This window comes from Ruditapes philippinarum, unplaced genomic scaffold, assembly GCF_026571515.1.
Source record: "Ruditapes philippinarum isolate M1 unplaced genomic scaffold, ASM2657151v2 ctg5070_1_1_1_1, whole genome shotgun sequence".
NCBI lineage: Eukaryota > Metazoa > Mollusca > Bivalvia > Venerida > Veneridae > Ruditapes > Ruditapes philippinarum.
The window spans coordinates 23,933-37,198 of record NW_026865936.1 but is presented as its reverse complement, the minus strand read 5'-3'; the positions used below and the strand labels follow the sequence as shown (position 1 = coordinate 37,198).

The window sequence follows — 13,266 nt, the reverse complement described above, 5'->3', positions numbered from 1 at the left end:
AATGTTAATGTCTATATATGTCGAAAACAGACTTTTTTAAACTGTCATTTGTACGCCTTGTACATGTAAATACTGTAGTCAAATACGACTTTGATAAATTAAGAATAATAAATTTAAAATGATACACCAGATCATGGTTTGGCACAAGTAGCATTTAATTAGTCTGTTGCATTTAATTAGACTATTGCAATTGATGAATAACTATTTAAAGTGGATTGGCCTACATTGAATACATTTTCCATATTGATAATAACAATAGAAATGTGTCCGTTGACTTGTCATATCAATTATTGCTTGAAAGATATGATAAAGTTCTAAGTGAGTTGTAATCTTTTTATGATGAACAATAATAGTTCCTATGAGAACATTTTATTATCTGTTTTATAAATATTTGTAATACATGATCATGTGTTTCACCATTGCCAACAAAATCCGTATATAATTATTTCGTTGTTTGTTGAAATGGCTGATGCTCAATACTATCAACGTAATTATTCAATGTATTACAGAACAGAACAGAACAGAACAAAATATTTATTTTTGTAAATTTACATACCTTCAGTTATAGACTTTAGATATCGAATAGCTTTATAAATTGTTTATGCACGACATGAATTCATTTTAGAAAACGCATTAAATTGTTGTTTTTTTTTTCTTTTTGCTTGATAAACGGTTATTACAAAAGTTTTTGTAACATTTGAGTACCAAAGTTGATATAAGGCTATATTGGCATCCAGGAGTTATAAGTAATATTCGTTACTTTCTAAGTTTTAAAATGTTCAAATTAATTCTGGTTGAAACGAAAAATGGGCGTTAAAACAATGTACTTATTAACCACATAGTAAATGTTTATTAAATACAATGTACGAAATTTGACGTAAAAATGAATTATTACGAGATGTCGATGATAGGGAATGTTTGATATCAATGTATTTAATGCACCATTTACAACATAGAGATATTTATTATTCATGTATTCAGTAATATTTTAACAGGGATAAGTTGTTTAATATTAAAGTGTGATCGAAAGCATATCTGTATTTCAGAGTAAATATGTATACAGATACATTAATATTTTACAGTATGAAAAGATGTGAACTTTCTTAAATCATTATATAATTTAATTGACTGTATTGTTCGGTTAAGTGATGAGTTGATGCTAAGTAAGACTGTATGTTGAGTTTTATTACAAAGTACAAATGAAACTTCCACAATTCACATGCCCACAAATAACTGCATGATTACACAAGAAGCTTCCATACACTCATTCCTTTTATATAAAGGAATGATAATCATACACGCAAGATGTATATACATGCATACACTCCTCATAAGCATTACATACACACTCACGGTAAATAAACGCACATACTAATGCAATTAATATTGAATTAAATTTAAATCAATCAAATAAAATGTTTAATTAGATTAAACCGGTTCAAATAATTTATCTTTCTTCATTTTGTTAAGATTAGAAAATGTTACGTTTGGATTGATGTCTGTTTAGTATTAGTCAATAAATTTAGTTGTACATACAAATACATTAGTTTAAAATCTTCAGAATGATCCTACAGTGCAATGCGCACATATAACATTCCAATTCAAATTTACTCCCCGGGCCAAACCATCCTTGATTCGGGACTTTAGCGAGAACTTAGTGGAGGGAAGGGGAACAGGATATTTAAATGAAATTTTGAATTGACAAGGCTGAAAGTCAGTGTTAGCGTTTAGCTTAAAAAAATTATTATCGATGCTTAAATTGTCTATGTCATATTTGTTGATTTTTTTTTATTATTCATTCTTAGTTATGTGATATAGCAAATTCATTGTAATTGGAAATAAATGGCTTTGTTGCGATTGCACGCGTTTACTGCTCTCCAGTGCATCGGTCAAAAAACGGTAATGTATTCAATTACATGTATCTGCTAAGGGAACGTAGAGTTTGTGCGCGTGTACCAGATTGAATTTAGCTAAGTTTGTTTTTTTTATATAAAATATTATACCAACTAATATTGTTTCCTTATATCTGTATTTGTTCATTGATTTTGCACTTCATTTGTACATGTAGTTATATCTTTATAAAGATTTATTATCTTGTCCCTGTGAGTAAAGAGTTATTTTGTAACTTAATTGTTGGAGCATAATTTTGTTATAACTATTTCACTTTGCTTTATTTAAAAACATCATGTAATGTTGATTATTTTTTATTTTAGTAACATGCTTTATAATCTGATGGAAATAAAAGGACATTTTGTCTTATGTTTAATGAATGTCCATATCCCCATTTTGGCACGAAAAAGAGCTTTCGCTGTCGAGTACGGTCCCCGAGCATGTAACCAGGCAGTCATGTCTTTAATGATTAAGTTTGAAGCTCTAAGTGGTAATAATTTACTTTCACAGACTATTGGCCAGTGAGATGAATGTAAGCAAAATTTAGGTCAGTGTATAGCGGTCAATGAGCACCTGACAGTAAGGCTAGTAACCTGAGACAATATGAAAAGGGTTAGGTTTCCTTAATAAGGACTGTTGGTGCCACACAAAATGCCTGCATTTCAAGCTGATAATGCATTCTAGGCCCAAACGCACCCTATATTCTGCCTCGTGGTACCTGCACTAATGAGAAATGAAAAACGAAGACATGTATCTACAATCATTCATTCACATTTTGATCTAATTAACAAAGATAGGCGATAAAAATATACTACTCTAAACATTTGTTAAAGAAAAGTCAGTTACATTATTAAAGATATTTACTAACTACGAGTAAATGCATTTATAAATATTATCAGTATCATTTTTAACATAAGAGTATTTAGGCCTAACTATTTTTCACTTCTCCAATGTCTTTGAGGTTTGAATAGGCAATTTGACCATGGCTGAAGCGCTACCTGATCTAAGACTGCGCAACCTAAATTTGGTTTTGTTCAAACCTATTTGTTAACTTCACGAGCTCTTATACTTTTAATACTAATTTTTTTGGACAAATCTGGAGGCATGTTGCTTTAAAATATCTATGCCAAAATGTACCGGCTGCCGGTCAAGACGGGAATATCTAGCTCGAGGGTAACTGTTTACTGCTCTGCCGAGTTGCCCTGTACTACACACTTCAGTGTTGTTACATTTTCTGCCCTTCGGGATCATTTATTAAACCTTTTGTGTGTTGAAAATTGAGAACCACTCAAGCCGTTACTAGGGGACTTAAGGGATGTAGCACTTTGCATTATCCCTCGTTTACAGTCTCAGTCAAACCAAGTCTGCAGTTTTTATGTAATTTTGTTGTGATTAATGCTTCAGAGGGATCAATCAAATCGAGTCTGTAGTTTTCATGTAATTTTGTTGTGATAATGCTTCCGAGGGATCACACTTTTCCAGGTTATGAAAAATCAAAGATTTACAATTATTTTGAACAGCAATATGTCCGGACAATTATACCCATTTTACTCGCGAAACACTATTAAAAGGAAGGATTTCGTTGAAACTGATAAAAAGAACATGATGCAGTAGGAAGTAAAGCTCTCCATAAAAGACAAAACCTTAACATAAATGAATGCAATGCTAGACCTTATTGAGTTCTTCTAAAGTTTTACCGCTAACGGAGCTTCTTGTCAATCTCACTCTCGTTGGTAAATTGGTTGAAATAAAATCGTTTACAGAATCCCAATACGCGGGCAATTTTATGTTCCCAACTTGCGAATTTCACAGAGGCAGTCTAAAAACAGACCATCTTTTCATCGCTTTTGTGCAATTTTGAAGTTAAAATTGGTGATTTTCTTTCATAGTATATAAACTTTTTTGAAACGTATAAAGGCACATTATGTTTCTGAATCGATTTTTAGCTCAACTATTTGCAGAATAATCGAGCTGATGCAGTCACCCATTTGTCGGCGTCGGCGCCCCCGTGGTTAAGTTTAAGAGTGTAAGCTGGTATCTCCATAACTACTGAAGGGAATGGATTTAAAACTTCACACACTTGTTCTCTCTGATAATCTAACATGTTTGGCACAATTCCCATAACTCTGATTTGCTTTTCTGCATAATTATGCCTCTTTTTCAACTTAGAAATTCTTGGTTAAGAGTTTGCTTGTAACCTGGTATCTCCATAACCACTGAAGGGTTTTTGCCTTTTTGTGACAATTTTATGCATTTATAATAATCAAGCAGTGATTTACTCGATAAAACATCTAAGTAACAAGCCTTTGTACCTTTTCGGACAGTTTTATGTATTCATATAGGTAAGAATTATAATACTCAATGACAACGTTTTCGAATAGTCGAACGTCGCTGTCCTCCGACAGCTCTTGTTTACTTCTTTAGAAAGGACAAGCACGGGTTTGAACAGCCTGAATCAAACCGAGTCTGCAACATTTACAATTTTGTCGTTTTGGGCGTTAGAGTATGATAGTTGCTTGTTAACTGAATAAAGAATCGCTAAATATGAAATTATTTGCCATCAAATTAGCAGAGCGCAAAGTAGTATTTTGACTTCCACACATAATCATTCTTCACTATAGATGTACTAAATGCCTAACCGCCACAGAAAAAAAGATTGTTCAGGTAATTGGCCAATGAGTACGGTTTTGGAAACTATAAAAGAACATCAAAACTAAAAAAAGCTTATGGAAAATGAAAATAAAAGCTCATAATGTTATTGGTTATGTTATTGGTTATGTCTATTATCCAGAGCCATTCTGATAATGCTTCGTCAGGTCACCCAAAGCATACTGATACGATTTGTGATATATCTTGATGATAAGGATCATAACGAAGAATTTTCTTTTGTCAAATGGCTACGTTTTAAAACTCCATGTCACATGTTTATTATGCATTTAGGTGATGTCCCAGCTTATTTAAGTGAACATTCCAGCAATTTCTATTCAAAATGATAAAAAACTACATTAAGGATAGCTCTACAATTACAAGTGATCAGTCAAGTGTGCCTTTCTCTAAATGTGGTCCTTTCTGTATTTCAATTGTTCCGTTTGTTTCCGTTGGTACATGACTTGCGCCTTCTGGTAAGGTGAACATAAATCATAATTGTATAGGAATGATGAGAAGTTATATATCACTGATAATGATCATAGTATATACGTACACGATATGTCTGGCAAAGAATTACAAAAGATTATGATAGATAACTCTGGCAATGGTTTGTATAGCTGTGTCCAAGAAATATATCTAAGTGATTATATGCGAGGTATTGTAGTTGTAGACGGGGAAATGCATTATCATTCTTTACAATACGTAACAGCGTATTGCTAGATATTGTGGTCCTGAGTTGCAGAATTCAGTATCAGCATGTACAGATGGTTGTGGAAGCATTTTGGTATGTGGATATACTTCACATAACATTTTACAGGTAGGTTATGATGGCAATAAGATTGGTAAAGTAGTCGAAAAATCGCATGACATCAAAAATCTTTCGTCATTATGTTTTGATTCGAAACGGTGCAGGTTGTTTGCAACACAGAACAGTCATATTGTTAAAATTATTCATCTTATGAAGTCGAAGCAATATCAAAAAATACGTTTAAAATATCGACATCAAAGATATTATAAGTGATACCAGCTATCTAAAATCGTTCCACCTACTTACACAAATGATACTGTAGTACAATCAAAATAACAAGCTTGGAGTATCGTTATTTTTTAATGTTACGCGTGGTAATTATCCGATATATATATTTAAATCAATTGTTGATTATATCATTAGTTGCACTAATTGTGTATGCTAACTTAAGCTTTAGTTAGTACAGTTGAATATTTTAAAATGCAAATTTTAGTCTGAATGATGGTATAAGCAAATGGAAATAAATGGCGTACTCGGCTAAATTAAGGTTTTATTCTTGATTTCCGGGTAAATAGTAATAGCTTTCCAGATATTCTGACAAGGAAGTGTTCAAATTATCATTCCTTTCCTATTTTGATTTAAACTTATTTGCTGACGAAATGTGGTTTATTTGATAATTAAAATAAAAACATATTTTTTTAAGTTATTTAATATAGTTGAGCATTAATTACTACTTAGTGTTTGAGTTTAACACTGTGCGAGTGTAATACGGTTATTTAACGGGGTATAATTAATGAATATTTAGTACAAATTATATTTGATTTACAATGTAACAACGAAAAACCAATCCAGAAATTTCAATGATAATATTTAAAAAGGTTTATCAATGATCACAAATTATCACTATAGATAACTGCAAAATTGGTCAAAGAATGATATACTAATCTGTCCACAAAAAGTATTAATCATTATAAATAGTCACTAAAACGCAGTATTCATATAACTAATTGCAATAAAACTTATTGCAAAACCAAATGGGCCAACGGTGGATGGGCAAAAGATTTGAAACGTGATCACAGCTACAAAATAAGAAACAGAAAGGCGAGCAAAAGAAAAAAATATATATATATATATAGGAAGCTCAACAACTTATTAAATTCAATAATACAAATACAAAAAATAAGAGGTTAACTTGATTCGAATAAAAGCTTTATCACTCACAAGAATTAATTGATTTTAAAAGGTGTATTAAAATAGGCTGGATTAGATAGATTAAATATACCAAAGTATTTGCATGAAAAAAGCAACCCAAAAAATAAATCTCATTGGACCAGACATATTTAATTTCATAAATGATGACTAACAAACACTAAAGTTGAACGTTCGTATGAAGGAAATGAGTTTTATTGAGCATCCGATAAAGTTGTAAAATGTACAACGTGTATTAATTCTGATACCGTGCTTATTCAACAAAAATTAAATGTTAACGTAAGATTCGGCTATACCGAGAAAAGTGCTGATAAGTGAAGGATATTATATTAATTACTTAGTTACTTTGAACTGATATATACGCGTTAACGTATTCAGTCGTAGAAATTCGTTATTTCAAATGTTCAGAACATTATTAAACCATGCGTTGTTGAAATCGAAAGTGAGTTTTCAATTACGATTAAAAGATTTATTTTTTAATTGACAACTGAAGTTAACCTCATAGTTATGAACCATATTTTAATATTATTTTGATATATATTGTTCTATTATTTAAACTATCACAAACATTACTTTGTGAGAACTAAAGGGCACGTATAACAGAAGTGTACGAAAAAGGAAGTTACTATCAAAATGGCGACTGGTGATAGTGAAGTGGCCTCGGATGAATTTTCAGATTTTCAGTGTTTTACTTGCACCGGCAAAGTTTGTTATGTATGCAACATATTACATGTATATAATTTATATCTGACCAGTTGGTATTTCCAATATTATCATTGTTCTATTTTTAGAACATAAACTACATGTATGTACTAGAAGGTTCTTAACTGTTGTAGAAAACTCATGCATTATATTTAGATAGAAACTTCTGGAATGATCTTTATTGTTGAAGTTGCTAGATTATGATTACTTGAGAACATAATAGACCTTTCTGGAAGCTTCTTAGTTAATATATATTAGGAGACATTTTTCATTACTCTTATCTTTAAGTCATCAGTTACCTTTTTAGTCATCAGTGATCTTTTAAGTCATTAATATATTTGGAGTATTATTCAACTTGGAAATTAAGTGATTTATTGGAGCTTGGATTATTTTAAAATAGTTAATATTATTCTTGTGGATTTTATTGTGGGAATTTATTCTAAAGTGTTCTTGGATTTAACTTGGATTTTACTGTGTTATTCAAAAAGGATCATTCCAGGATCAGACTAGACATTTGTAATTTTTATTTGGACTTCAGGTATTTGTAAAGATAATTTGTTATTTTATTTTTCTTTAATAATTTTTCTGTAATAAATTTGTTATTGTTACAAGTTTGTTGCTGGCTTTTCTTTCTCGTTACGCCTGGCTCGTAACAAGTTGCTGTTAAATACTGTGTTTAATGTCAAGGTTACTGCTGTCAGTCTTGCGTGGACATGCACTTACGATTTCCTGTTTTGAAAAGTCACACACTGCTTGACCCATCAGCTGGTAAAGTAGAGGGATCGTCAATTACATTGCCGACGGAGAGATGTCCTATTCATAGCATTAAGTTAGTTGATATGTATTGCAAAGACCATGATGAGGTGGGCTGTACAACATGCATGGCCTTAAAACACAGGTATTTTGACAATTGATGTATAAAACTTTTTGTTTGATTTGGCAGCTTTAATTATTCGTTAAAAAATCATCATGTCCTCACTTATACAGATTTGAAGAAGAAAAATGTGTAAAGGTCTGATGACTGAAAAATGTAAATGTTATATAATGTTGTTCTTAGGTATCTTTTGTCATATGAAAATAACTCTAGATATTTTTTTAAAGTAACAGCTACACTGTTAACCTAAACTTTTTAAAAATAAGATGATTTTTTTCCTCAAACATTTCAACTATTCAATCATAATTATCTAAAAATGATAAAAGATCTACTAGAAATGATATCATAAACAAATTAACGTGCCGATATGAATGCAGTCAAATCATTATCATCGAAGAAAATAACAAAAAAATGCATGCCCTGATAACCGCTATTGGTCTAGTTATTTTTATCATTTGGCATGTGAGTGCAGTTGATTTTATATTTATAGCCTTTGTTTTATTAAGTTTACATATTCTGATATCATACATATGTCTTTTTTATTTTATTTATACATAAAACACATGTGTCAAAGAGACTGTGTTCTAAGACGTAAGTCTTCGTAGGATTTAAAAGTTCCCTTTCCTAAACCAAATTTAATAACATTTTTTTCACAGTTTTAAATATGACAATGATTCTTATCTGTATTTGTTTTTGGAATTCATTCGTCTCACTAGCCCACACTTTGTGGTATGATCGTTTTTGAAATAATTATTATAATGTCATCAAAAGATAAAATTTCACCACAGGCACGTACATTTACCTGGAACTAGATGATTAAAACGTCGAAAATACATCTAAGTAAAGTATTTGCAATATTTATCTTGCTGTAATTTTAAACCGCTGTAACGTTTAAATCAAACCGTTTTATTTTGTAAATACATTTGTTTAGTAAACACTGCAAGCAGATCTGTGGGGTAGAACAGTTGTGCGCTTGGCTGCACAATACATCGAAGAGAATAATGTTCATAAAATTGACAAAAAATAAATATTACAATGTGAATTATATATGAATATCATATTTTAAATCCTTATTTAAATTATCTTTAATTCATACTATAATACTTGAATTTTATTTCTAACAGATCATGTAAAAATGTCCATTCTATTCCTGATGACATCGACGTATTATTCGATACAAAAGATCTTGCAGATATAAATCGGGGTTTAGAAAACACTACAAAACGGTTTGAAAACATCGAACTAATGAAAGAAGAGGCTCTTGTAGTCTTAAATTTGTCAAGAAAGGAAGCCAAAATGAAGATCGACAATGAAAAGCAAAAGCTTATTACGCATTTAGATAACATTGCAAGACAATCTAAAGAGGACCTTAGGAGAAAATATGAGACCGCAAAAGGTGAGATTGAAGAAGACCGACAAGCAGCAAAAGAATTTAAAGATGACTTTAGAAAGCTAACAACAGAATTTGAAACATTAGCAGGAAACAAGTCACAACAATTTGTATGCATGAACATTGCAAAACGAAAAATAAAAGATGGAAAAGAAAGCTTATCTGACTTCAAATGCACTGGAGAAGCCAGCGTTTCATTTCATGTAGATTCGGGAATACTGAAGATTTCTAGAAACATTGAAATCTTTGGTACAGTAAAAACCACAAAAGGAACCAGCCACCACTACACTGCTGAGACTGTCAAAGATATGAATGTTAAGTTACAAGATGATGGAACAACTTGTGATATATCTGGCTCATGTTTGATAAAAGATGGAATGCTGTTTTTAGTTGATTTCAAAAAATAAAAAGCTTAAGCGCGTTAATATCGAAACTATGACTATTGATAGTTCCTGTAGTTTTGATCAAAAGCCATGGGGTGTATGCTATACCAGTAAAGATGAAGCAGTCGTTACCCTTTCTTCGCCTGAGAGTATTCAGTTTGTCTCAATCGGTACTGAACTAACACCTACAAAAAAAGTTAACATTTATCATAACTGTCTCGGAATTTCCTTGAATGATGATAATCTTTATATCACTGATAATGCCCAAACGTTATATATACATGATATGTACGGTAACGAACTACAAAAGATATCAACAGACATCACAGGTAATGGTCTGTTTAACTGTGTTCGAGAAATTGACCTCAGTGATGCTTTGCGAGGTGGTGTAGTTGCAGATCTGAATAAAGGTATTATCATTCTTAATGATCAGTATCAGCGCGTTGCTGAATTTTGTGAACCCGAGTTGCGAAATGCAACATCAGTGTGTACAGATGATGGAGGAAGCATATTTGCGTGCGGGTATTCCTCACACAACGTGATACAAATAGGATTTGATGGAAAGAAGATATGCGATGTGTTGACAACAAATCATGGACTTCAATATCCCGAGTCACTGTGCTTTGATTCTACAAAACGTCGGTTGATTGTGGGTCAGAACAGTGACTTTGTCAAAATCGTTCAACTTAAGTAGTGAATGCAATTATTAAAATACGTGTGGAATGTTAATATCTATATATGTCGAAAACAGACCTTATTTAAAAAGGGTCATTTGTACGCCTTGTACATGTAAATATTGTAGTAAAATAAGACTTTGATAAATTAAGAATAATAAATTTGAAATGATAGAGCACATCTTGGTTTGGCACAAGTAGCATTTAATTAGACTATTGCAATTGATGACTAACTGTTCAAAGTGGATTGGCCTACATTGAACACATTTTCCATAACTATTTCAAATATTGATAATAACAACAGAAATGTGTCCGTTGACTTGTCATATTAATTATTGCTTGAAAGATATGATGAAGTTCTAAGTGAGTTGGAACATTTTTATGATGAACAATAATGAACAATAATAGTTCCTATAAAACATTTTATTATCTGTTATATAAATATTTGTAATACCTGATCATGTATTTCGCTATTGCCAACAACATTCATATATAATTATTTCGTTGTTTGTTGTAATTTCTGATGTTAAATACTATTAACGTAATTATTCAATGTATTACAGAACAGAACAGAACAGAAGAAAATATTTATTTTTGTAGATTTACAAACCTTCAGTTATAGACTTTAAATATCGATAGCTTTATAAATTGTTTCTGCACCATAAGAATTCATTTTAGAAAACGCATTAAATTGTTGTTTTTTTTTTTATTGGCTTGATAAAAGGTTATTACAGAATTTTTTGTAAGATTTGAGTACCGAAATTGAAATATGTCTGTATCATTTGCATCCATCAGTCTTAAGTAATGCAAAAGTTCGGAATATTCGTTATTTTCTATGTTTTAAAATGTTCAAATCAATTCTGATTGAAATGAAAAATGGGTTTTTAAAACAATGTCCTAATTAACCACATTGTAAATGTTTATTAAATACGAAATTTGACGTAAAATGAATTATTACGAGATGTCGATGATAGGGAATTTATTTTGATATCAATGTATTTAACGCACCATTTACAAAAAAGATATTAAGTATTCAGTTGTATTTTAATAGGGATAAGTTGTTTTATATTGAAGTGTTATCGCCAGAATATCTTTGTTTCAAGTGTTAATATGTATACTGATACATTAATATTTTACAGTATGAATAGATGTGAACCTTCTTAAATCATTATATAATTTAACTGACTGTACATATTGTTCGGTTAAGTGACGAGTTGATGCTAAGTAAGACAGTATGTTGAGTTTTATTAAAAAGTACAAACGAAACTTTCACACTTAACATGCCTACAAATAGCTGCATACACATGAAGCTTCCTTACACTCATTCCTTTTATATAAAGGAATGATAATCATACACGCAAGAGGTATATACATGCATACAATCCTCATAAGCATTACATACACATTTACGGTAAATAAACGCACACACGAATGCAGTACACTCCACATACGCATAACATACACACATGCGGTACATATACGCACACACTCCTCATACATACGAGCAGCCGTCCGGTCAGCCCAATATGTTGAGCGTACAGAAAATGTGACTTTCGAGCAAAAAATGTATCCCGTATCACTCCATCTGTATCCCTCCATTGTATTCCATGTATAATTTGCTATAATTACATATGTGTTTTATGTTTAATGCAATTAATATTGAATTAAATTGACATCAATCAATTAAAATGTTTAAAAAGATTCAGCCGGTACAAATAATTCATCTTTCGTTCTTTTTGTTAAGGTTAGAAAATGTTACGTTTGGATTGATGTCTGGTTAGTATTAGTCAATAAATTTTAGTTGTACATACAAATACATAAGTTTAAAATCTTCAGATTGATCCTACAGTGCGATGCGCACATATGGCATTCCAATTCAAACTTACTCCCCAGGCCAAACCATCCTTGATTCGGGACTTCAGCGAGAAGTGGCTAGAGGGAAGGGGAATAGGATATTTAAATGAAAGTTTGAATTGACAAGGCTGAAAGTCAGTGTTAGCGTTTAGCATAAAAAAATTATAATCGGTGCTTAAATTGTCTATGTCACATTTGTTGAATTTTTTTCTTATTCATTGTTAGTAATGTGATACTTTTGTGTTGCATTATATAGCCATTTCAGTGAAATAGTTATTTGAAATAAATGACTTTGTTGCGATTGCTATGTGTGCACGCGTTTATTGCTCTCCAGTGCATCGGTCAAAAACGGTAGTGTATTCAACTATCTGCTAAGGGAACGTAGAGTTTGTGCGCGTGTACGAGATTGAATTTAACTCAGTTTTTTTTCCATATGAAATATTATACAAACTAATATTGTTTCGTTATATCTGTATTTGTTCACTGATTTTGCACTTCGTTTTTACATGTAGTTATATCTTTATAAAGATTTATTATCTTGTCCCTGTGAGTATAGAGTTATTTTGTAACTTGTGGGAGCATAATTTTGTTATAACTATTTCACTTTGCTTTGTTTTAAAAAAAACAATGTAATGTTGAATTTTGTTTTATTTTGGTAACATGCTTTATAATCTGATGGAAATAAAAGGACATTTTGTCTGGACTGTTAAGCAACTGCTCCCTTTGACGTGTATGTACCCCGATAGACTGAATCGTGTTTTAAAAATTCTTGTGACATTTCAGGACTGCAGTTACAACATACAGATTTGTACATGTATAATGTTTTGCAACCTTTAATTCGACTCGAATGCTTTTATTTCTCTTACGCTGTTATTTCTGTTGAAATCCATTAT

The 13,266-nt window shown here is 31.2% G+C and overlaps 1 protein-coding gene across 1 annotated transcript; it reads left to right on the top strand.

Annotated features, from left to right (window-relative positions):
• Positions 1 to 7,858: 7,858 nt before the first annotated feature.
• On the top strand, positions 7,859 to 11,954 carry LOC132730791 (uncharacterized). The gene is made up of 2 exons (XM_060716806.1): positions 7,859 to 8,096; positions 9,197 to 11,954. The coding sequence occupies exons 1-2, from the start codon at positions 7,912 to 7,914 to the stop codon at positions 9,867 to 9,869; spliced, it is 858 nt and encodes a 285-aa protein (XP_060572789.1). The 5' UTR covers positions 7,859 to 7,911; the 3' UTR covers positions 9,870 to 11,954.
• Positions 11,955 to 13,266: the final 1,312 nt, after the last annotated feature.

Coding starts and splice junctions, on each gene's coding strand:
- LOC132730791 (XM_060716806.1), top strand. CDS start 7,912: ATGCACTTACGATTTCCTGTTTTGAAAAGTCACACACTGCTTGACCCA. Junction 8,097..9,196: donor TGCATGGCCTTAAAACACAG/GTATTTTGACAA, acceptor TATTTCTAACAG/ATCATGTAAAAATGTCCATT.